The sequence below is a fragment of the Camponotus floridanus genome, unplaced genomic scaffold (genome assembly GCF_003227725.1).
Source record: "Camponotus floridanus strain SB8 unplaced genomic scaffold, Cflo_v7.5 scaffold8, whole genome shotgun sequence".
NCBI lineage: Eukaryota > Metazoa > Arthropoda > Insecta > Hymenoptera > Formicidae > Camponotus > Camponotus floridanus.
The window spans coordinates 3,372,280-3,398,169 of record NW_020229849.1 but is presented as its reverse complement, the minus strand read 5'-3'; the positions used below and the strand labels follow the sequence as shown (position 1 = coordinate 3,398,169).

The 25,890-nt window shown below is 26.9% G+C and overlaps 5 protein-coding genes across 8 annotated transcripts in view; 4 read left to right on the top strand and 1 right to left on the bottom strand.

Moving 5' to 3' along the window:
• The window catches only part of LOC105254940 (non-structural maintenance of chromosomes element 3 homolog), a 256,144-nt gene that overhangs the window by 149,340 nt on the left and 80,914 nt on the right, over positions 1–25,890 (bottom strand). For both annotated transcript variants that reach the window (XM_025414419.1, XM_025414418.1), the window contains exon 2: positions 19,518–19,583. The gene's annotated coding sequence lies outside the window, so the exon portion shown is untranslated. The remainder of the gene's footprint in view (positions 1–19,517; positions 19,584–25,890) is intronic.
• On the top strand, positions 361–7,810 carry LOC112639644. The gene is made up of 10 exons (XM_025414318.1): positions 361–573; positions 1,797–1,916; positions 2,117–2,252; positions 3,143–3,404; positions 3,565–3,678; positions 3,747–3,837; positions 6,518–6,663; positions 6,781–6,913; positions 6,987–7,001; positions 7,775–7,810. The coding sequence occupies exons 1-10, from the start codon at positions 370–372 to the stop codon at positions 7,808–7,810; spliced, it is 1,257 nt and encodes a 418-aa protein (XP_025270103.1). The 5' UTR covers positions 361–369.
• On the top strand, positions 8,290–11,399 carry LOC109609775. Of its 2 annotated transcripts, XM_025414409.1 has the most exons (9): positions 8,290–8,313; positions 8,648–8,781; positions 8,934–9,051; positions 9,459–9,717; positions 9,847–9,960; positions 10,029–10,119; positions 10,851–10,996; positions 11,114–11,246; positions 11,322–11,399. In XM_025414409.1, exons 2-9 carry the CDS (start codon positions 8,665–8,667, stop codon positions 11,370–11,372), a joined length of 1,029 nt encoding a protein of 342 aa, XP_025270194.1. In that variant the 5' UTR covers positions 8,290–8,313; positions 8,648–8,664; the 3' UTR covers positions 11,373–11,399. The 2 variants fall into 2 exon arrangements, with proteins under 2 accessions (XP_025270194.1, XP_025270195.1); XM_025414410.1 differs by lacking the exon at positions 8,290–8,313 and having other exon boundaries at positions 8,762–8,781; positions 8,917–9,051.
• On the top strand, positions 14,033–17,799 carry LOC109609776. 2 transcript variants are annotated; one of them, XM_025414374.1, is made up of 9 exons: positions 14,033–14,269; positions 14,693–14,812; positions 14,983–15,100; positions 16,064–16,325; positions 16,472–16,588; positions 16,663–16,753; positions 17,148–17,302; positions 17,502–17,631; positions 17,735–17,799. In XM_025414374.1, exons 1-9 carry the CDS (start codon positions 14,066–14,068, stop codon positions 17,762–17,764), a joined length of 1,227 nt encoding a protein of 408 aa, XP_025270159.1. In that variant the 5' UTR covers positions 14,033–14,065; the 3' UTR covers positions 17,765–17,799. The 2 variants fall into 2 exon arrangements, with proteins under 2 accessions (XP_025270159.1, XP_025270158.1); XM_025414373.1 differs by having other exon boundaries at positions 17,704–17,798.
• LOC105248404 lies at positions 19,890–24,744 on the top strand. Its single transcript, XM_020026619.2, has 9 exons — positions 19,890–20,122; positions 21,349–21,465; positions 21,709–21,826; positions 22,162–22,423; positions 22,560–22,676; positions 22,747–22,837; positions 24,131–24,288; positions 24,455–24,587; positions 24,669–24,744. Exons 1-9 carry the CDS (start codon positions 19,973–19,975, stop codon positions 24,717–24,719), a joined length of 1,197 nt encoding a protein of 398 aa, XP_019882178.2. The 5' UTR covers positions 19,890–19,972; the 3' UTR covers positions 24,720–24,744.

Below are 25,890 nucleotides of genomic sequence, written 5' to 3'. Positions count from 1 at the left end.
TCACGAGTGTGGATAACAGAATGAGACATGTAAATTTGCTGTACGAAGGAAATTTCGAATACGCATGCGTGACTTTTACGCAAGTAATTCCTTACATAAATATTTTCTCTTATTTTCTTATAGTAAATGTTTGGAGAAATTGCTCCTCTACCAAATCGATCGCATAATTAGAGACTTTATTGCGAAAAATATTATTAAATTATGAATATTATACTTTTACCGCATCATGTATGTATATAGTTGACTGTTTGTTTTATACAAATTATATGCAATTTTGCTAAAATTTACACCAGAAGATAAAATTAAGAGAATTTACACCATAAGAGGAAAATAATAAAATATTTGGTCGATTGGTGAAAAAAGGAGGCGATGTATTCTCGTCTATTATTTCCCTATCAAATGCGTATCAGACTTTGCAAGAGGATGATCTATCTTAAGACTCATGATCAATATTTTAGTCTGAATAAAATACTTCTTCTTGCTATTGGCCTGTGGCCCTATCAACAATCAAACTTCACTCGACTTCAATTCATTTTTCTGTCTACTATTTTAACGTCGAATTTTATATTTCAGGTAAGCTCTAATATAATAATATTATTAATAAATAAAAAAATTATTAGAGTAATCTTATATCACATGTAATTTAAATACTCATAAGATTGAATTAAAATTTAGAATAAAATTATATTAACTATATTACACTTGAATATAATCGTAAATTTTTTGCCTTTATAATTTAAATTCATATATATATATATATACTCATACGCACGTAGGTATGTATATATAATGCATATATTATAAATTATAATATATGTACATTTATATATATATATATATATATATATGTGCATATTATATTATATTATATGTATATTATATATTACATATCACATATATTATATATCACATATATATATATATATATATATATATATATATATATATATATTTGCTACCGAATATTATATTGAATAAAAGTTATTTAAAATAAGTTCAAACACACATTAATATGAAATCAAAAATTTGTGAATGTATGCATATGTATGTACATGTATGCGCGTGAGTGTTTATGATTTTAGAAAAATCATTTTTTAACCTTTTCGTACCTCCGGGATATATATGTCCCATCTACGCAAAAAATCATAACTTTTAAACAAATAATTCTATCGAGTTTTACCTTAACTTGTCTTAAAGAAAAAGGTTCAAGCTATATGTAAAAAATCGCGCACTTTAAAATGTAATATTTACAACAAAATATAATTATCTACACTTTACAAAAATTCAAACTTTTAGAGAATAAAGATTAACCATATATTAATCGAAAAATCACAGAATTTATGCGCTAATTATAAACTTAAAGTTTTATTTAAACGTGATTACTTCATTATGATAAATATTATAATATTTTATATGTGTAATCAAAGTAAGACGACGGCATCCAAGTCTCGCAGTAGATGCGCGGCTTGCAAAAAAAAGTGCAACGCTACACACCAGTTGAACATATGTGTGTATATTTAAGAAAAAACATAATATATATTTAAAAAAATAAAATTTAAGCTTATATTTAAAATATATTGATATTTAAGCTTTTCATAGTCATCTTGAATCTGCCATTTTGAAATTAAATTTTAATGATAAATTTGGAATCAGGACCACCAAAAACCTATAAAACTGCCTAATCTATAAAACTGTCTTTATATGAAATATATCTTTTTTGAGAAAGCCGGAGGTACGAAAAGGTTAATATAAACTTGTAAGCAAAATTACAGTGTATTTACAGTGTCTATTTACAGTGTACACCCATTATATCACAAAAATGTACTCTGAATTTCATAGCCAAAGTTTTATCTTCCGCATCCTTCTTTGCTCTGTTTATAGTAAAATATAACATGTTCTGTATTAATATGCAAGCTGTAAGTAATTTACAAAGTTAAAAGCTTACAGGATAATTTATTTGCGCATGACTTTTCAATATATATTATATATATATATATATATATATATATATATATATATATATTAAATAGGATAAATATTGTTGTCAAAGAAATTATTCTACAATTTTTTCTATATGTCACTCTTATGTATGCAAATATAGATGTATGATATATAGAATTGTTCAAAAAAACAGGTGAAAGATTTATTGAAGCAACTACAGCTTATATGTAATGAGTTGAAAGATAATAACGAATTTGCTATCATAAACGAATATGGATGTAGTGCCAAACGTGTAACTGCTGTGCTTATGAGTAAGATAATTTTAAAAATTTTCAAATTACACTTCCTTTAAAGCGCACAAGCTGTGAAAGTTTCAGCGAAAATTCGATTTATTGATTGAGTATGCAACAATCTCTTTATATACACAGGGTGGACTAAATAAAGTGTTGCAACTTAATATTTTTGAAACGACTTGGATTTTAATGTCCTTGGATTAGATTTTCTCCATGTGTCTTTTCACGTGGATTTATTTTTCTTTATTTTCAAAAATATTGCCAAAAGACTACTTATGTGTTTGAAAATATTTGGTATGCTTTTTTAACATTTATTAAAATTAATGCGCTCGCAGTTCGGTGAATATCTGTTAGATATGAACGTTCGGCGCTCCGAACAATTTTGAATGATTGTAGCTCAAAAATTAATGATTATAGAAAAAAATTTTTCGAATAAAAGTGACTTCCTTTTTAACATGAAATCCATTAATTTTTTAGGTGCCATTTAAGAAAATGGAGTCTGATACTTCCCACCCCATGAGATTATGGAAAATAAAAATAAATCTACATAAAAGAACACATCGAAGAATACAAGAAAATCGAATCTAAGAATATGCAATAAAATCCATCTGTTTCAAAAACATTAAACTGTAACACTTTATTTGGCTTATTCTATACATGATATATCAATTATGTCAAATTTATCACAGCATTTATATTGATTACTAACAAATATGTGTAAATTATATACAATACTAGAAAGAAGACAAAATTTGTGCAATGAATTACATAATAAATATCGATTACAATCGGGTTAATAAAAAAATACTGAAATTTATAATGCATAAATGAGATTAAATTAGTATACAACTTAGAAAAATTATATGATAAAATTTGAGTAATAATAATTGTTTTTTTAATGCTTTTAGTATGTGGTATTTGTAGCGTATTTGTTATTACCGCCGCTCAATTTTCGTCGAAAATTTTCGATTTTATATTACCGATAAATGTATCTCAAATACATCGCATACCAATTACAGTGGAATATTTCGTCGATCAAGAAAAATATTCCTACTGGATTTTGTTACATATTAATGTAGCATTCTGCGTCGGGGCAACTGCAATGGTAGGAATAGGAACAACGCTTATTGCGTATCTTCAATACACTTGTGGAATGTTTAAAATTTCCAGGTAAGAGACACACATAATAATTTGTCTTTTTTACACATAATAATAATTGCGAAGTTTCGAATTATTAAAATTCCATTATTGTGTTTTGAAAAAACACCTAAACCTAATATTTATTTTGGAGGCAGAAAAAAATATAATTCCATAAATATATTAATTACAGTTATCGTATTAAACGCGCAGTTCATGTAAATATGTTAAAAAATATTAAATTAAAGAAGAATTTAATATTGAATGGAATAATTAGTGCTGTAAATATTCATCGTCAAGCAATGAGGTTAGTATCTTTATTCCACGACATACATATATAATATGTCTATAATAATAATACTTTGATTCTGAAAGATTATCCGGACTTTTGGTATCAAAAATTCAGACAATGTTGTTCTGTTTAATAATAATCGGAGTGGTCTGTTTGAGTCTTAATCTTTTTCAAGTAAGTTTATTATGCTTTTATATATTATCTATTATTTTCAAAAAATACTTAATATACATATATATATATATATATATATATATATATATATATATATGTTTTTATGGTAAAACTGCTGTTTCGAGGACCCAACCCCAATGACCTTGATCTTGACATAAGTTATCAAAGTCACTGTCCTGAGAAACGTGCAGAAGGTTTTAGCCGTCGCTCGTTGTTTATTAAAAAGTTATTAGCAAACGAACTTTTATAAATGGAACTTAATTTTCGAACATCGTCTATGTTAAATCTGTACTTCTTGAGGAAATAAACACACACACACACACACGCGGGAGGTGCAAGAGGGGCCTTCGGCTCCTTTCCCGCCGATAGGGAACACTTTGCGAAGAATTTAATCACAATGGATAATGCTGTAAGTTGTAAAGCGAGGTCCATCTTGCCTACCGGCGGAATGGTTGCGGGAAGGGGGCCGAAAACCTCCCTTGCACCACTCGCGTGTGTATGTGTGTGTGTGTGTGTGTGTGTGTGTGTGTGTGTGTGTGTGTGTGTGTGTGTATATATATGTACACATACATTTGTGATATGTTTTAATTGTATTAAATTGTATTAAATTCTATATAAATTAGAAATTAGAAATTTATTGAATATTCAAATCATCTAATGGATACATCAAATTCATAATATCGAAAAAAGTATTAATCCGTTCATCGAAATTGTATGTTCTTTTAAATAAGAATTCTGCGATGTAATGTGAAATGGTAATCACGGCTTCCATAACGAGAAATTTTGGCTTGCCTATCTTAAATATTTACATCACATATATATGTAACGATGTATAATTTCAAAATATATACATATATACAGGGTGTATCAGAATTCGTATTAGTAAAACACATTTTTAATGCAATTTAATACAATTAAAAAATATCACAAATGTATGTGTACACACACACACACACACACACACACACACACACACACACACACACACACACACACACACACACACACACACACACACACACACACACACACACACACACACACATGCGGGGGGTGCAAGGGGGGGTCTTCCGCCCCCCTCCCGCAACCACTCCGCAGGCAAGGTGGACCTCGCTTTACAACTTACAGCATATATCCATTGTAATTGAACTTTTCGCAATGCGTCCCCTACCGTGTGTTGATTTCCACTCAAGAAGCACCATAGATGGTGTTCGAAAATTAAGTTCCATTTATAAAAGTTCTTTTATTAATAACTTTTTAAAAAACAACGAGCGACGGCTAAAATCTTCTGCACGTTACTCAGGACGTTACACAGTGACTTTGACAACATATGTCAAGGTCAAGGTCAAAAGGCATTGGGGCTGCGTCACCTAAACAGCAGTTTTACCGCAAAATAGCTCAAATCCCTTTCTAAAAAGTGCATGATAAATCGATTTTCGAAAATCTCGAAGTATTGTTACCTCTTCTCCGCGATGCCGATTGGTTCTTTTATTGCGCTCAATTCATGTTGTGAGCAGCTGTCATTTACGATTATTACAAATTTTGACAGCTTGTGTGACAGTGAGAAATGTATAATGAAAGGGAATAAATGGTGCGCGCAAATCGCTTTGTGTTGTCTGGTCCACTCTTAAAAAAGGCATATTAAGTCGAGGTTACTTATTTAGGGGAGTAATCTCTGATGACCTTGACTTTGACATATGTTACAGAGGTCACCCTTCTGAGTAACTTTCAGAAAGATTTAGCCGTCGCTCGTAATTAATTGGAAAGTTATCAACGTAAGAAGTTATAAATGGAACGTAAATTTTATTGACATCGTGTAGATAAAATTATAGTATATACAACTTATATAAACATGAATTGTAATATTCTCGATTTTTATTTATATACAAGTGTTTAGTTGTCCCTTAGACATCATTGTGAACAATTTCTATTACTTATTCTTCATCATCTTATATCACGAATTTCTACATTTGACGTATGATTATTCTGAATTGATATATTTAGTTCAAAAGGAAGTTATTTTATTTAAAACTAAAATTTGTTTTAAATCACAAATAGGTTATATTTTCTGGAAATGGAGCCCCCCGCAGGGAGGCGGAACCTACTGTATCCACGCGTATACATTTTACTTTGATTCTCGCAGAGAGTGAATTTTGCTTCACCTTGTAAAGTACATGCGTGGATACAATGGGTTCCGCCCCCCCTGCGGGGAAGTTCACTTTCGAAAGATATAACCTAACTAAAATCTATTTCTGATTTAAAACTACTATTTGTTTGGCTTATGTTATATAATCTAAGGCAAGGTAAAGAACAAAGCTTCTTCTTCGTCCACGTGTCACCACACGTAATAAATTCGGCAGAGATTCATTTTATACAACGTAGTATCGAGAAATTGCATATAATTTGTGAACATTTTTTTATTAAAATTTTTTTAATAAACAACGAGTGACGGTTAAAGGTTCTTCTGAAGGTTATTCAGAAGGAAGACCTCTATAATATATGTCGAGGTTAAGGTCATCAGAGGTAACTCTAAAAAAATAATTATCTCTATATAAATCAATCTCTATAAAAATCAACTATTTGCTAATTAATAAGAATAACTTTTTTTATTATGACTAATGTTCAGAGAATATAAGAAATGTAAATGTAACTTCGTTACAATTGCAATCTTGTAATTTAGATTTTTCAGATTGCCTCATCCGGAAATGATGTCAAGGAGTTTATATTTCCCGTTCTATTTGTGACTATCAGTGTCCTATACATGTTTTTAGCTAATTATGTGGCACAGGTTATAATGGACCATAATAATGACATCTTTGCTACTGTGTAAGAAAGATTTTAGGCAGATCATGTTAAGTATTGCAGCTCAAAAATTATTTTATTAAAGCGTCAATACTGTCGCATATAAATATATGTATATGCTATCTATACATGGTTACATAGGTATGATGTAAAGTGGCATGCTGCTCCGTTACATATACAGAAATTGCTACTATTTCTGCTGCAAAGAGGCGCCAAAGATTTTACTTTAAGCGTCGGTGGACTATTTGTTGGATCGTTGGAATGTTTCGCCACGGTAAAAATAATAAATATATTCATATACCAAAATATACACATTTTAGACAATATAATACAAATAAATATTACAGCTGGTGAAAGCCTCAGTCTCTTATTTTACTGTTATATATTCAACGCAATAATAAGATAAGAATAAAAATAATAATGAAATTGAAATGTTGCAAAAATTTAATTAATTAAACTTCAATATTATAATTATATACATTTAAAAGTAAAACGTATTTTAAAAATTTATTATTAATCCCATCGTTTTTGTACTTAAATTGGCATACAAGAGAGACCTCCGAAAAGAGATACAAGTATATTAAAATTCAATGTAATGCATATATTATCTATCCATCAACATTTTAGTTTTTTAATTTAAAACACTACAAATTCATTTAATTTTATATTATTAGAAAATATCAAATTTTATTTGCATTCTTTGCAATATGTATAGTCACGTTATAGGAAATTATTAATTAGAAGCTTAATATATAGCATGCATAGTTTGTCTTTTTTAAATGATATAACCTTCTTACCAAAAAACTCATGCTATTATTGATAACAGACCTTGTTCTATTTTTCTAAAATTACCAATTAAATATTTATATAAAATTTTGTAAATACAATGCTTAGTGCTATTTCTCATACATGTATAAAATCTTATAATATTTTTGTTATAAACAGAATTTTAATGTTAATGAACTGTCCGTTGCATTCTCATTTGTCGTTAGAATATATCACGAGTGAATAGTATGTTAGAATATAAAAATAAATATTTAATGTAACATGTTCACAGACACGTTTTGCGAAGAGATAAACAGATTTAATCTATTCATTATAATATCTAAAGAGCTGAATGATATTTCTTTCATAGACGAAAAATATGTTGCAAAGGCATACGATAGAATAAAGTAGCGATGCTAACAATAAAGAAATACACCTGCGCGGCTCCAGTCGACAGTAGTTCTCTCTCATAAGTAATTTTTTCTTATTTACATAAAAAATAGACGATTCAATTTTTCTTGATATGCAATCGATCAATTATTAACAGACATTCATTTCTACAAATGCTACGAAAATGTAATGTTTCTGATCTCATAATAATATCTAATGTCGCCTTACATTACACTAAATTGGAATAATGGAATAATAGAGCAAAAATTTGCGCTATAAGAAAATATACATAACCGATCAATAAAAAAGGTGGGGATAAGTGTATACCTTTCTCGATTTTTTCGCAGTCACTTGTGCTCTGGATTTTGTAAAGAGATGATCTCCCTTGAAACTCAACACTTTAAAATCAATAGATTATTATTACTTATTATTGGTACATGGCCTTTGCAACAATCGAATCTAACTCGATTTCAGTTTATTTTCTGTTCTAGTATTCTGATAACGAGTATTATATTTCAGGTATATCAATACTTCTTATGTTTGTATTTTATTTTTTCGATATATTTTAATGTAAATGCAATATGTTTTAATGTAATATGTTTTAATGTAACTGTCACGCAATAAGATTTTATATTGTGTACACGCTTAAAAGCTTCATTCAAACCATAATGAAATTATTGCATAAGCTATTATCATAAAAGTTTATAATATATTACATATCATATATTATTTCAATCATGTTATACACAAATGTATAAAGAAATATCTAGAGATATATAATTTATAATTTGTTCGTTTTTAAAGGAATAATGTTTTAATGCAAAAAGAGTAATGTCTGCATGCCTTTAATTAGATTATTTCTTATAGCTTATGACATTTGTTACATTAAGATGTACTCCAGACCACATTACTAAAGTTTTATCATCTACATGTTTCTCCAGTACCTTTGTGATTAAATATACTTTATTTTATTTCAACATGGAAGTTGTAAGTTGATAGCTTACAATTGGTAATTTTTAAGAAGCGATATCGTTCATAAATTGATAACAGATAAAAAAAATATTCTTGTCGTAAAATTTAAAATAGTTTTTATTATTATGTAACAAAACAATATTCACAAAGTTGCTGACAAATAACAGATGAAGGAATTATTAATGGATCTTCAGCATATATTTGACGGATTAAAAGATAAGAACGAAATTGCTATTATGCAAGAATATAGTTGCAATGCAAGACGTTATACGATGGCACTCATAGGTAAGGCAATATTTTTAAATTTTTATCTATATCTACATCTATTTAATATGAGTTATAGAAATTGCAAATTGGAAAAAATTATTTTTGTTATATTTATTCAAATAATTTCTATATATTTGTGTATATTGTGTATCTATGTAATGCATCATACGAACTTATTAAAATGTTTGGCGCATATTCAAACATAAAAATATAAAGATAAATATGTGTAAAGGGAAATCAAATAGAAGAAAGAACTTTCAACAGTTATTACATATGTATATGATTGAAATAAATAATAATTGCTTCAAAAATTTATACATTAAATTTAATTATAAGTGTTATATGTATGTAATATAATTAAATTAATTTCAAAAATTTCTAGGAGACAAATTAATAATGACAATTTTATATTTAAATTTTTTTAGTACTAGGCGTTTGCACTATATTTGCTGCTATCATCGCTCTATTTTGGTCGAGAATTCTTTATATTATTTTACCGAACGTATCTTTATCACGTCGGTTGCCGGTTAGATTCGAATATTTTATCGATCAAGAAAAATATTACTATTGGATTTTGCTACATATTAATGTAGCATTGTGCATCGGGATAACTGCAATGGTAGGAATAGGAACAACGTTTATTGCGTATGCTCAACATACCTGTGGTATGTTTAGAATTTCCAGGTAAGAGACACACGTGATAATAATTGCGACGTTTCGAATTATTAAAACTCCATTGTTGTGTTTTGAAAAAAGCTAATATTTATTTAGAAGGCATAAAAAAGTATAATTCCCTAAATGTGTTAATTACAGTTATCGTATTAGACGCGCAGTTTATGTAAATACGTTAGAAAATATTAAATTAAAGGAGAATTTAATATTGAAAGGAATAATTAGTGCTGTAAATATTCATCGTCAAGCAATGAGGTTAGTATTTTTATTCCATGACACACGTATATAATATGTCTATAATAATAATACTGTGATCCTGAAAGATTAACCGGACTTTTGGTATCAAAAATTCAGACAATGTTGTTCTGTTTAATAATAATCGGAGTGATCTCTTTGAGTCTTAATCTTTTTCAAGTAAGTTTATTATGTTTTTATATACCCATTATTTTCAAGAAATATTTAATATACATATATATACTTTTATATTGTATTTTATATTAATCTTTATATCATATTGTTAGTACGGGACATCTTCAAAATATGCAGGGCGATTATTTTTGTCCAACACGTTTTTCAAAAAATAGAAATATTTAAAAGAAACTGAAAATGTTTATATGTTTCCATTGAACTCTCTAAATAAAAGATAAATAATAAATTTATAATAAATTTTCAAAATAATTTGCTTTAATATTTTTATTGCAAGTACATGAAGCAAAATGACTTAAATCCGCTCATTAAAAAGGCATGTTACCGATCTTCGCAAGTATTATTACTTTTCTGAAATGCTAGTTGATTGTTTCCATTTGCATTATGTATTTTATTACACAAAGCATCTATCAAATGTTATCGTGGATCGCAATTGTAACGAAGTTACATTTACATTTCTTACATTCTCTGAACATTATTCGTAAAAAAATGTTATTCTTATTATTTGGCGAATGATTACGAGATTGGTTTATATAAATATATAAAAATCTTTTATTTTCTAAAATCAAACGTCAGCAAGGAAAGAAAGAGAAAATAAAGAAAAAAGAACAGGAATATATCTTTCCTTAATCTCTACTCCGTATATGACGGTCATTTTTGATCCTATCATTTCCAATATTGATTAGTCTAAAACTAACGGAGAACTGCTTGTGATTTAGATTTTTCAGATTGCCTCATCCGGAAATGATGTCAAGGAGTTTATATTTCCAATTTTATTTGTGACTGTCAGTGTCCTATACATGTTTTTAGCTAATTATGTGGCACAGGTTATAATGGATCACAATAATGACATCTTTGCTACTGTGTAAGAAACATTTTAGACAGATTATTTGAAGTATTGCAGCTCAAAAATTATATTGTTAAAAAGTCAATATTGTCGCATATAAATATATGCATATACTTTCTATACATGGTTACATAGGTATGATGTAAAGTGGCATGCAGCTCCGTTACATATACAGAAATTGATACTATTTCTGCTGCAAAGAGGCGCCAAAGATTTTACTTTAAGCGTCGGTGGACTATTTGTTGGATCGTTGGAATGTTTCGCCACGGTAAAAATAATAAATATATTCAAGTATACCAAAATATTCATATTTTAGACAATATAGTACAAATAAATATTACAGCTGGTGAAAGCCTCAGTCTCTTATTTTACTGTCATATATTCAACGCAATAATAAGATAAGAATAAAAATAATAACGAAATTGAAATGTTGCAGAAATTTAATTAATTAAACTTCAATATTATAATTATATACATTTAAAAATAAAACATATTTTAAAAATTTATTATTAATCCCATAATTTTTGTACTTAAATTGGCACGTAAGAGAGATTTCTAAAAAGAGATATATTTAAAAATATTTAAATATATTTAAATATATTTAAATATATTTAAATATATTTAAATATATTTAAATATATATATATTTAATATATTTAAATATATTTAAAATATAATATAATGGATAGACTTTCTATACATCAAGAAATTTATCGTTTTTCAATTTAAAACACTGACACAAATTCATTTAATTTTATGTTACTGACAAAAATATCAAATTTTATTACATTTTATTTACATTATTTGCGATTTATATAGGATGTTTCCGCAACATACAAATCATTAAGTTGGGATGCCTAACGTCAGGGGCATACTTTATTGGGCTTGCTGAATAAAATTGGGATACGAGTTCAGTGGGGAGTAAGAAAAGGAAAATCTTATCATTTTGTTATAGTAAACAATTGTAAAATTTAATAATATAGATAATATATATATTCAAGAGTGTATGTTATATATTTATATATAATCTAATAATATTTTATTTTTAATTAAATAATATAGATATATAATCTAATATATAATCTTATATATAATCTTATATATAATCTTATATATAATCTAATAATATTTTATTTTTAATTAAATAATATAGATACAATACATTTAAATAATAGATATAAATAATATACATATATAGATATAAATAATATACATATATAGATATAAATAATTTACATATATATATATATAATATACATATACATAAATATTCAATTCTAACAAATTGACAATTTCGTTTAATAATAACATATTATAACATTTAATTATAATATTTAATAACATATATTAACATATATTAATAACGTAAATTTAATAAACAGATTTAAACAAATATAATAAAAAATACTTAGAATGACAAATATATTTTTGAGATTTTTAAATGTAATAAATTATAATAAATGTTCAATGTAATCACCATTTTTTCTAAACATAAAGCAATTTTGCGCATACAATTTTCTTTTACTCATTTTATAAGAGGAATAATCTTTGCACAGGCAATATAAATTCTATTTTTGAGAATTTCTGCATTTTCCGGCATTTTTTGATATACTTTATTTTTTAATAAGCTCCACATGAAAAAGTCCATAGGCATGAGATCACTCTTCTCACTGATAAAATAAGTGAAAAACATTTTCATGCACAGGATTACTCTATGTTTAGAGAAAAATAATGATTACATCGAATTTCTATAATTTATTATATTATTTATAATGAAAAATGAAATATTTTTCATTATAAGTATTTTTCATTATATTTGTTCAAATTTGTTTATTAAATTTTATGTTATTTTATCTAAATTATTAAATAAATATTTTACTTATATTATTAAATTTCACAATTGTTCACTATAATAGAGTGATAAAAACTGATTTTCTTTTCCTTATTTTCATTTTGATCTTATTCTGCAAGCCTAATAAAGCATATCCCTGACGGTGGGCAGATAGGCAATTCGACTTAATGATGTGTATGTTGCAGAAACACCCTACAGTCACGTTACTTTTAAATAATTATATTCAATAATTTATACATTTCAATGTTAGCATTATCACAAATCTTTTTTCTAACTTAATTTCTCTTATAATAAATAGTCTATGTATAAAAAAAATATCAATATTTCAAAAAAAGCTATCTTTTATAAGAGTTTTATAAATATATATATATATATATAAATTAATAATTTAGATGTCTTATGCAACACTACAAGAGATATATTTAAAAATAATACATAAAATTATCTATTTTGTATATGTTTTATATAAAAATAAAATTACAGATATTTTAACATTATATTTTGTCTCTAAATAGTTTAATTTTTCGTTCACACAATTTGTATGAGATATATCAAATATTAATTTTAAATGTCTACTTTATTCTTAATATTAACGTTTTTAAATTTTTACATCTAAACAGTTTGCTGATCAAAGTAACGTAAATAATAAAAACTTATGTAATCATACACGATAGTTGTTAAATAAATATCGATATTTAGCTTTCATATAATAATGGTATGTCATTGTATTAAGTAATTAGAAGTTTTGTATATATAGTATTAATATATTAACTTTTTTAAATGATATAAGCTTTTTTTAATGATATAAGCTTCTTACCGAAAAGCTCATGTTTCGAATAGTGAATAACATTCTGGAAGACTAAGTATACATCACGAGTGTGGATAACAGAATGAGACATCTAAATTTGCTGTACGAAGAAAATTTCGAATACGCATGCGTGACTTTTACGCAAGTAATTCCTTACATAAATATTTTTTCTTATTTTCTTATAGTAAATGGAGAAATTGCTCCTCTACCAAATCGATCGCATAAATAGAGACTTTATTGCGAAAAATATTATTAAATTATGAATATTATATTTTTACCGCATCATGTATGTATATAGTTGACTGTTTGCTTTATACAAATTATATGCAATTTTGATAAAATTTACACCAGAAGATAAAATTAAGAGAATTTACACCAGAAGAGGAAAATAATAAAATATTCGGTCGATTGATGAAAAAAGGAGGCGATGTATTCTCGTCTATTATTTCCCTATCAAATGCGTATCAGACTTTGCAAGAGGATGATCTATCTTAAGACTCATGATCAATATTTTAGTCTGAATAGGATACTTCTTCTTGCTATTGGCCTGTGGCCTTATCAACAATCAAACTTCACTCGACTTCAATTCATTTTTTTGTCTACTATTTTAACGTCGAGTTTTATATTTCAGGTAAGCTCTAATATAATATAATATTATTAATAAATAAAACATTAGAGTAATCTTACATCATATATAATTTAAATAAATCATAAGATTGAAATAAAGATTAGAATAAGATTATATTAAATTATACGTGGATAAATTTTTTTTGAATTTAGTTTAAATTCATATATATATAAACACACACATATATATATATATATATATATATATATATATATAATATGTATATTATATATGATACATATATATTTGCCGCCGAATATTATATTGAATAAAAATTATTTAAAATAGATTTAAACACACATTAAAAGAAATAAGTATATATATGCATATGTATGCATATGTATGTATATGTATGCTTATGAGTGTTTATGATTTTAGAGAAATCTTTTAATACAAACTCTAAGTAAGTAAAATTACTATTTACAGTGTACACCCCTTATTTCACAAAAATGTACTCCGGATTTCGTAGCCAAAGTTTTATCTTCCGCATCCTTCTTTGCTCTGTTTGTGGTAAAATATAATATGTTCTGTATTAATATGGAAGCTGTAAGTAATTTACAAAGTTAAAAAACTTACAGGATAATTTATTTGTTAATAACTTCTCAATATATATATTAAACAGGATAAATATTGTTGTCAAAGAAATTATTCTACAATTTTTTCTATATGTCACTTTTATGTATGCAAATGATATAAAGAATTGTTCAAAAAAACAGGTGAAAGATTTATTGGAACAATTACAGCTTATATGTAATGAGTTGAAAGATAATAACGAATTTGCTATCATAAACGAATATGGATGCAGTGCCAAACGTGTAACTGCTGCGCTTACGAGTAAGATATTTAAAAAAAAAATTTTCAAATTACACTTCCTTTTTAAAGCGCACAAGCTGTTAAAGTTTCAGCGAAAATTCGATTTATTGATTGAGTATGCAACAATCTCTTTATATTACATATACAGGTTGGGCTAAATAAAGTGTTGATGAAAGATATTAACTTAATATCTTTGAAATGACTTGTGTGATTTTAATGTCCTTGGATTAGATTTTCTCCATGTGTCTTTTCACATGGAGAAATTTTTCTTTTCTTTTTAAAAATATTGCCAATGGATTTATTTTTCTTTTCTTTTTAAAAATATTGCCAAAAGACTACTTTAACTAAATGTTTGAAAATATTTGGTATGCTTTTTAACATTTATTAAAATTAATGCGCTCGCAGTTCGATGAATATCCGTTAGATATGAACGTTCGGTGCTCCGAACAATTTTGAATGATTGTAGCTTAAAAATTAATGATTGTAGAAAAAAATTTTTTGAATAAAAATGACTTCCTTTTCAAAGTAGAATTGACTATATTCATATTAATTTTTTGACAAGGTACATTTTAAAAAACGAAGCTTAGTACTCCTCACCCCACGAGGTTTCGGAAAATAAGTCCGCATGAAAGAATACATCGAAATTAGAAAATCGAGTCTAGGAATATACAATAAAATCCATCCGTTTCAATGACATTAAGCTATATTACTTTATTGGGGCCTATTTTTTACATGATACATCAATTATGTCAAATATTTATCACAGCATTTATATTGATTACTAACAAATAGGTGTAAATTATATACAATACTAGAAAGAAGACAAAATTTGTGCAATGAATTACATAATAAAAATCGATTACAATCGGGTTAATAAAAAAACACTGAAATTTATAATGCATAAATGAGATTAAATTAGTATACAACTTACAAAAATTATATGATAAAATTTGAGTAATAATAATTGTTTTTTAATGCTTTTAGTATGTGGTATTTGCAGCGTATTTGCTATTATTGCCGCTCAATTTTCGTCGAAAATTTTCGATTTTATATTACCGATAAATGTATCTCAAATACATCGCATACCAATTACAGTGGAATATTTCGTCGATCAAGAAAAATATTCCTATTGGATTTTGCTACATATTAATGTAGCATTCTGCGTCGGAGCAACTGCAATGGTAGGAATAGGAACAACGCTTATTGCGTATCTTCAGTACACTTGTGGAATGTTTAAGATAGCCAGGTATAAACATAAATAAGAGAACAATCATAAGAATGCAGGTTGTAAATGGAATTTTACCATTTTTAAAAGAAATATTTTAAAGAAAAATATAAAGTTATTTGCTAGCATAATTATAACACATGCATTATATTAATTTATTTATTTAGCTACCGTATCGAACATGCAATGAATAACAACATGCTACGAAATAATAATCTGAAGAACAAATTTTTGATTTTCGAGGGTTTAATTTTCGCAGTAGACATGCATCGACATGCTATGAAGTTCGTATATATTTGATAATGTGTTAAATTTTTATTATTTTATTCATAATATAACGTATTTTGCTTCTTTAAAGATTGTCCAAACATTTACTATCAAGCATCGAGCCGATGATGTTCTGTTTAATAATATTTGGAGTAGCATCAGTGAGTCTTAATCTATATCGCGTAAGTTTTTTGTTTTGTTCGTCAATCTTAAGCTTTGAGCACGCGTTTGCACACATATACAAAACTATAAAAGTATAAAATACAAAACGTTCTAAATTTATGTGGAATATTGTAACTATTTATAAAGTATGACAATAATCATTATTCAATCAATAACATAATTTTCAAATAATTCTTATATTTATATGCTGAGGAAAAGAACAAAAGAGAAAGAAAGAGAGAGAGAGAGAGCAATATCATTGAAATTTTAAACTAATTATCAACGGATAATAATTTTGTATTTTTATAATAATTAATAGAAACTAAATTAAAATATGAATGCTTTCTATTATTCGTAAAGTCGTACTTATAATGTGTGAGAGAATAATTGTCAATGTGAAACACATTGTTTTAGATTTTTCAGATTACATCTTTAGATGATACATCTTTAAATGTCAAGGAATTAATAATGCCCTCTCTATGTGCAGGAATCACTATCTTATACATGTTCTTATCTAACTATATTGGTCAACATGTAACGGATCACAATCACGACATATTTGTTACGGTGTAAGTTAAATTTAATAACATTTCTGCGAAATAAAATTGGAGAAATCTATTTTCACTTTAGAGACTGGTATGTTAAATTTATATATAGGAGACCTATTTATATATAGGATTTTTGAACAACAAGCGCAAACGCTTTAAAACGCTTTTGTAATTTATTTTAAATGATCGATTTGTCGCTTACAATTATTTATTATTGTAGATATAACATTCGATGGTATGTAGCTCCTTTACATATACAAAGAATGGTATTGTTCCTGCTACAAAGAAAATCCAAAGAGTTTATATTAAACGTCGGATTATTTGTTGTATCTATAGAATTTTTCGCCACGGTAGGATGACATATAAAATATACTTATAGGAATAGATAGCGCAATATATGAATAGAATATTTTTTATTGTAGCTAGTCAAGACTTCAGTGTCTTACTTTACAGTTATATATTCCACACAATGACGAGAATTAAATCAAGTAACAGCGAGGACGAGATATAATTAAGAAAGAAATAACATTTCAATTATTAAACAAGATAAAAAATTCTACTTAGAGAAATGAGATTAATTAATTTAGACAAATAAGATTAATTAAATAATTAGATATTGTTATGTTCCATTTGTATTAAAAGTAAATGTTGCACATAATATATTTTAAATAAAAACAATAATAAAGATGCATTTATTTTTTATTTTGAATATTTTTAATAAATAATATTTATAATGACACAGTTACTTTTAAACAATATATTTGGCATTAGAGCATCTATATTAGCATTAATTTTAAATAAAGAAGAAATAGTTTATTTTTAGATAAATGTTTATTTATAATATAGAATGATATAACAATCATGACAAAATTTTAATTGATCATCGATTTAAAATTTGAAAGTGTTATGCATTTATCTAATCCACTTGGTTTAAGATAATATAAGTTTACTAGACAGATCCGATATTGAAATGCTTAAAATTATAGCGAAAGATATTTTTCTCAAAGATTAAATGTATCATATAAGCGTCAGTATTGAAGTGTCGACATTGAAAGGTTTTATTTGTGGGAAAAGGACACGCATTAAAATATTTTGAGCGTTTGTGATTATACGTATACACCTCACTGGCACAATTTTTGAAATGCATGTTCCAACTATAGAGTGATGTTTTGTGTATTGCCTGATGTTATATTAAATTTCTATTGAAATATTAAAAAAGAATACTTGTAGATGATATTTAATCGATCAATGCAAAAGAGAGGGATGAGCGCATATCGACTTTTTTACAATCATACTAGAAAATAGTCTAGAGTTCGTAAAGAGATGATCTGTATGACAGCACAATATTTTAATCTTAACAGAATGTTTCTGCTGATTATAAGCTTGTAGTCATACCAACATTTATAACTCGATCAACTTCGGTTTATCTTTTTTCTTAGTATTTTGAGCACTGCTATTTTTTATTCCAGTAAGAAAACATTTCTCAATATTATATATTATAACGAGCTAAGCTATAATATACAATGATTTATAGCAGTTCTTTATTATTTATTACATGTTTCAATAATTTAAAATTTGCTGAATTTTATTTATAATTTGTATTAAAGTAAACAATAGTTATACAAAGCATCGAAAACAAAAATAAAGAAATGTAAAGGTAAAATTAATTTAATAATGAAAATAATTAAGATCGATACATGTGTGTGTGTATGTGTGTGTACATATCATATTTATATAATTATTTAAATGCATTGTACGCAATATCATTGTCTTATTTTGATCATTTGTTATTTATTTGAAATTGATTTTTAAAACATAGTACGATGATTTTAAAATATATTTTGCAGTAATAAAAATTAAAAGTTTTGATGATGACAAAATCAAATAATAGAGAAAAGGCTAAAAACTAATCGTAGATGTTAGTACGGAAATAAATTTATATAATAAATAAATAATTTTTATCTTTATTATTTGATTATATACTTTGTATGTAATTGCAAAATATTTTTTCATATAACCTAATAATGCATAAAGAAGTAATTATTATAGTTATTTAAGTTTAAGCATTTTGTTAATCAAAGTGATATAAGTAGTAATGATTTATGTGAACAAAGCGGTATTAATTTTAAAAATGTTAAATTTTATTTCACGTCAATTATTAATTACAAATTTAACATATATATAAAATTTATCATTCATAGATCTAATCGACTGTTTAAAATATTATGAGATTTACCTGAAAGAACCGATGCTCTCAGTAGTGAATGACATTCATCTCTCGAAGACCAAGCGTACGTCATGACTGCGGACAATAGAAATGAAACGTGTAAATTTGCGGTACAAGAGAAGTGGAGAATACGCATGCGTGACTTTCGCATTAGTATAATTTGTCCGATAAATGTTTCCTTTTATTTTCTTATGGTAAATAATCGTTCAAATTTTTCCTCTATTAAATCGATCGCATAATTGAGGACTTTATTGAAAGAAATATTATTAAAATATAAATATTGCGCTTTTATCAAACCGTATATTTATATCGTCTTGCATTAAATTAAATTTTATACAATTTATGCTAAAATTTATACCGGAAAAGAAAAGTAATAAAATATCCGTTTGAATAAAAAGGGGGTGTATATATTCTGATCGATTACTTCATTGTCATATGCGTCCCAGCAAAGACTTCGCAAAAAGATGATCCATCTTGAAAGAGAGTCTCGTTTTTTTAAACTAAATAGAATTCTTCTGCTGGCTATTGGCCTGTGGCCAAATCAACAAACGACATTTTCGCGAATTCAATTTTTTCTCTTTTCTATTATTTTGTTGACGAGTCTTCTATTTCAGGTAAACTTTAATAAAATATTATTATTAATAAGAAATTACTGGAAAAGAGCAATTTCTTATATACCACATATAACTTAAGTATCTCACAAATTTATGTTGGAATAAAGTTGTATCAACAATAAATTATAAATATGTATAGTATTTGCATTTATAATATCGGCGAAACTTCCGAAAATTATCATGCTCTGATTTCAGTTAAATTTTATAAATAGATTCCTTTCAGAAAAAGTATATAAAAGGATTTTTGGCGATTCAAAAATTAAGACACTTTTTAAACATTTTTCGTAAAAGCGAATATTATATTACATATTACATAGTCTGTTCAAAAGGACTTTCAGTTGATCTTGATGTTAAATTTAACTTTCTAAGGACATATGTTGTCAAGATCACATTATTTATTAAAAATATAAATAAAACTTTTACGAATTATATCTAATTTTTAAATAACATGTAAACTTATGTGGATTTATATAATAATAGATCTCATTTTGCACTGACTCAAGAGTGGTCTAGGACGAACCTCGCTTCGCGTGGAAAGTTGTAAACTCATGTGACACTACAATAATAGACCTTGTTTCGCATTGATGATGTGGAATGAATCTCGCTTCGTGAAGAAAATTGTAAATTCATGAAAAATAAACCTCGTTTTGTACTGATTGTATGGATAGTGCGGGATGAGCTATTTCGCGTGGAAAATTGTAAACTCATACGGAACCAAAATATAAAATCATACAAAAATGACGGTTAAAACCTTTTGAAGATCATTCAGAGTTATAACCTTGACAACATATATCTTTAGAAATTAAATTTAACATCAAGAATCATTGGAAATCATTTCGAGTAGTCTGTCTAAAGATAATATTCACTTTTATGAAAAAAGTATCTTAATTTTTGAATCGTTAAAAACCTTTCTTGCATTCCGAAAAGAAATCAAACAAAAATTATGCCTTCGTTAACACTTTTTAGCTACATTTTTCCTTTTCATAATCTTAAAACTTTTTAATTTTTAATAGAATTAGAACATTATTTATTAAATTTTATATTAATTGTCGGTCACCGGTGATTGATGCAGCCTAAACGGAAAGTTTATCGTTGGTCATCGGTGACTGACACGGCGTTAATTTGTTAATGATATAAAAAAAATTCATGTACGTATGTGTGTGCTTATGATTATAAAAAATAATTTTTTAATGCAAATTCATACGTAAAATTTCTATTTATTACAGTATACACCACTGATTTCACAAAGATGTACTCCGGATTTCGCCAAAATTTTATCTTCCGCAACTTTTTTTTCCCTCTTCGTGATAAAATATATCCTATTCTCTGTTAATATGGAAAATGTAAGTAGATAAGCTTATCTTATAAAGTTGGAAACCTACATTTGGGATATTTTTTTAATCAATGGTATAATAACTTAACACATTTAGTTAATAGTAACTTAATACATTAAACATAATAATTGTTGTTCTTAAATGAATTTTTAAACACACAATTTATTCTATGTGCCATTTTATTTCAAATGTTATATATAAAAAAGTGATGTAAAATAATATGATGACATGTAAAATTGTCCATAAAAATAGATGAAAGATTTACTGGAACAACTACAACTCATATGTAATGAGTTAAAAGATGAAAACGAATTTGATATCATAAACGAATATGAATGCAGTGCCACACGTTTAACCGCTGCACTTACGAGTAAGATATTTTTAGATTTTAGATTTTTTTCAAAAACAATCACACTTCTTTTTCGACTAGAGGTATCAAAGTTTCAGCAAAAATTCAATTCAGCGTATGCAACAATCTTTTCATATGTATCATAAATACGTTAATTATGTCTAACAAAGTATTTGTCACATACATTATAATAATTACTAACAATTACACTTAAATTAAATTAAATAATAGAGAATGGTAAAGAAGGGTAGATAATAAAATAGTGAATGCCTGAAAGAGTTTGAGATAATACAAACCAACTTAGAAAAATTATACGATCAAGACTTTAATAATAATTGTTTTTTTAACTCTCTTAGTATGTTCTATTTCCGGCATATTTATTCTTGCTGTCACTCAATTTTGGTCGAATATACTCGATATTATATTACCAATAAACGCATCTCGACCATATTACATACCACTTCAAGTGGAATACTTCATTGATCAAGAAAAATATTCCTCCTGGATTCTGTTACATATTAGTGTAGCGTTTCTCGTCGGAATAATTGCAATGGTAGGAATAGGAACAACGATTATTGCGTATCTTCAATACACTTGTGGAATGTTTAAGATAGCCAGGTAGGAACGTGAATAGCCATAAGAATGAGAGTTATAAATATAATCTTGTCATTTTTATAAGAAACATTAATAAAATAAAAAATATGTTATTTGATGAGCATAATTACAATATACGTTATATTAATTTAATTATTAGCTATCGTATCGAGCTCGCAATGAGTAACAACATGTTACAAAATAGTAATGTCAAAAACAAATTTTCGATATTGGAAGGTTTAATTTGGGCTGTAGACATTCATCGACAAGCTATGAAGTATGCATGTATTCAATAATGTGTTTGATTTATTATTATTTGTAATATAACATTTTTTTCTTGTTTAAAGTCTGTCCACTAATATACAATTAAATATTGAACCGATGGTATGCTGTTTAATAATATTTGGAGTAGCCTCGATGAGTCTCAATATGTATCAAGTAAGTTTTCTGTTCTCACAGTCGGAAGACCAGTCGGAAGCCAGCATGTACAGGGTGTTTCATCAACATACAGCTCAATACGACGGCCTGCTCATGAGAGCGCAAGAAAAATAATAAAAAGAAACTTAAACTTAATATAACTCTTAACATTATATCAATAATCCTCATATATATATGATTGCAATAATATTATAATATTACAATAATAATATTATAATATTATTGCAATCATATGTAGATGAGGATTATTGATATATAATGTTAAAAGTTATATAATAATAATAATATTATAATATTATAACATTGTTTTAGATATATACTTTCAAATATTCATGTCACAAGTTCACTATTCTGTGCAATTTAATTTTTTCTTTTAACTTATTACGCGTTGATAGCGTGACAGCTAGTATACTTCGTCAAAAATGTACGCGAGTGATCTAGAGTATTACCTATTCCTGCATTACTTGTCTTGCGCTTTTATGAGCAGGCAATTCGTCGTATTGAGCTGTATGTTGATGAAACACCTTGTACGCGAATACCTCCACCAGCACTTATTTGGTCAGCGAGCGACCTTTCAGGGATCCTCCGTGGCAATCGGCATTGCATCCATTGAGTGAGATGCCAACATCGCTCTAAAGTCGCATATCTGTTAAAAAGCAGCATTAGGAGGTCTGGATAGCTCAATGGTCTAGAGCAGTTGCCCGGAAAGCGAAAGACTCGGGTTCGATTTCCCGATCCAGCCACTTGCGCCTCACATATTTTTCTAGTCTGCGAATATTGTTTTCTAGCAATTATTCATTAAGCTGAAAAATGAGTGAATAGGATATCCTCTCTTCACAGGATATGCGTCGATATCGTTATCACGGATGGATTCTGTCGTTCGTTGACCAAATGGACATAAAGACACGTCCGACCTCCTCCCACATACGTCCCTATCTTTCTTCTTTAATCTTTACTTCTAGATAAGCATATTTTAAGTAAAAAACAGCGACATACAAAAGAATAGAATCTTTTTTCCTGTTGTGGACTGTTGTAATAATTAATAAAACATAATAATCTTTCATTCAGATAACATCAAAGTTATCAAATAATTATGTATTGTTATATTACGAAAGAGAGAAAAAAGAAAATATAATAACATTGATAATTCAAGCTAATTAATATCAGATTTTTTGACTTTATTAAAATTAATATAGAAACCAAAACAAAACATAAAAGCATATTGTTATTTATAGTAAAGTCATACATTGTACGTGCGAGAGACTAATTATCAATGTAGATCTCGTGCCTCAGATTTTTCAGATTATATCTGCAGATGATATATCTTTATATAATGTCAAGGAATTAATAATACCCTTATTATATGCAATAATTATTTTCTTATATATGTTGTTATCTAATTGTATTGGTCAATATATAACGGATCACAATCGCGACATATTTGTTACGGTGTAAGTAATATTTCTGGGAAATAAAATTTAAGAAATCTATTTTCAATTTAGAGACTATTATGTTAAATTATAGGACGTATTTTTACACAAGGAATGCAAACTTAAAAAGTTTTCGTAGTTTGTCTTAAATTATCGATTTGTCACTTATAATTATTTATTATTGTAGATATAACGTTCAGTGGTATATAGCTCCCTTATATATACAGAAAATAATATTATTCCTGTTACAAAGAAAGTCCAGAGATTTTGTGTTGAATTATGCCGGATTATTTGTCATATCTCTAGAATTTTTTGCCACGGTAAGATAATATGTAAAATATACTTAGAGCGTATATTACTAATGATTAACGTAATCAAATATAAAATATTTTTTATTCTAGCTAGTCAAGGTCTCAGTGTCTTACTTTACAGTTATATATTCTGTACAATGATGAGTTTGAATCATATATGACAACATGGTTAAAATACTTTTAACAAAGAAATAATATTTTATGTATTAAAAAAGGTGAAAGTTTCTATTTTATAGCATGTACAAAGCTTTTTATGTAAGATAAAATATGGAGAAACAAACATTTTGTTGATTAAAGTGTAGTAAGTAGTAATGTGGATAGGAAGTAAAAATTGTAACATATATATATATATATATATATATATATATATATATATATATAACGATAATTAATAACGTGTCGGTATTTAAATTTAAAAATGGGAAATTTCATCGCGCCGATTGCTAATTAATTTAACTTATATAATGCATAAGTATGATCGATTCTCTTAAATAGTATCAGCTTTATCAGAAAGGTTCGATGCTCTCAAAAATGAATGACAGTCGTGTGGAAGATCAAATGTACGCCACGAGAGCAGACGACAGAATGAAACGTGTAAATTTGCGGTGAAAAAGAAAAGTAAGAAATACGCATGTGCGACTTTCGCGCTTTAGTAATTCGTTCGATAAATATTTTCTTTTATTTTTTTATGGTAAACGCTTGCTGAAATTATCTGTTATCAAATCGATCGTAAAGAATTAAGGAGTTTATTGCGAAAAACATTAAACTATGGACATTTTACTTTTATCGCGTCGTATTATATTGTGTCGGTTTGCATTATATGAAATTATACGCAATTTGTGTTGAAATTTATATCAGAAGAGGTGAATAATAAAATATCTGAACGAACAATGGAAATTGGAGGGGATGTGTGTACTTTCGTCGATTATTTTACTGTCATATTCACCTCAGACTTCGGAAAAAGATGATCCGTTTCGAGATTCAGTATCTTAAATTGAATAGGACTCTTTTACTTGCTATTGGTCTATGGCCTTACAAACAATCGAACCTCACTCGACTTCAATTCGTTTTTCTGTCAGCTATTTTGACGTCGAGTTTTATATTTCAGGTAAGCTTTTTAATTTGAACAGGAAAACTTGGAGGCATAAACTGGAGCAGGTACTGGCTCACAAAGGGTTGTTTCACCAATGATGATGATGATGATAAAGCTTTTTAATATAATAATATTAATATAAATAATGAATTATTATAAATAATGAATATATACATATCTTAAATATATCTTATAATTTAGATTGAAATAAAATTATAT

Bases quoted from the DNA above. Each gene is read 5' to 3' on its own strand.
- LOC109609776 (XM_025414373.1), top strand. From the start codon at position 14,066: ATGTATTCTCGTCTATTATTTCCCTATCAAATGCGTATCAGACTTTGC. The intron at 14,270-14,692 runs GTAAGCTCTAAT...TACTATTTACAG, and splicing joins CGTCGAGTTTTATATTTCAG to TGTACACCCCTTATTTCACA. The intron at 16,589-16,662 runs GTTCGTATATAT...GCTTCTTTAAAG, and splicing joins ATGCATCGACATGCTATGAA to ATTGTCCAAACATTTACTAT.
- LOC109609775 (XM_025414409.1), top strand. From the start codon at position 8,665: ATGACATTTGTTACATTAAGATGTACTCCAGACCACATTACTAAAGTT. The intron at 9,052-9,458 runs GTAAGGCAATAT...AAATTTTTTTAG, and splicing joins TTATACGATGGCACTCATAG to TACTAGGCGTTTGCACTATA. The intron at 9,718-9,846 runs GTAAGAGACACA...TGTTAATTACAG, and splicing joins GGTATGTTTAGAATTTCCAG to TTATCGTATTAGACGCGCAG.
- LOC105248404 (XM_020026619.2), top strand. From the start codon at position 19,973: ATGATCCATCTTGAAAGAGAGTCTCGTTTTTTTAAACTAAATAGAATT. The intron at 22,424-22,559 runs GTAGGAACGTGA...TTTAATTATTAG, and splicing joins GGAATGTTTAAGATAGCCAG to CTATCGTATCGAGCTCGCAA. The intron at 22,838-24,130 runs GTAAGTTTTCTG...CTCGTGCCTCAG, and splicing joins TGAGTCTCAATATGTATCAA to ATTTTTCAGATTATATCTGC.
- LOC112639644 (XM_025414318.1), top strand. From the start codon at position 370: ATGTATTCTCGTCTATTATTTCCCTATCAAATGCGTATCAGACTTTGC. The intron at 574-1,796 runs GTAAGCTCTAAT...GTCTATTTACAG, and splicing joins CGTCGAATTTTATATTTCAG to TGTACACCCATTATATCACA. The intron at 6,664-6,780 runs GTAAGAAAGATT...ATGGTTACATAG, and splicing joins AATGACATCTTTGCTACTGT to GTATGATGTAAAGTGGCATG.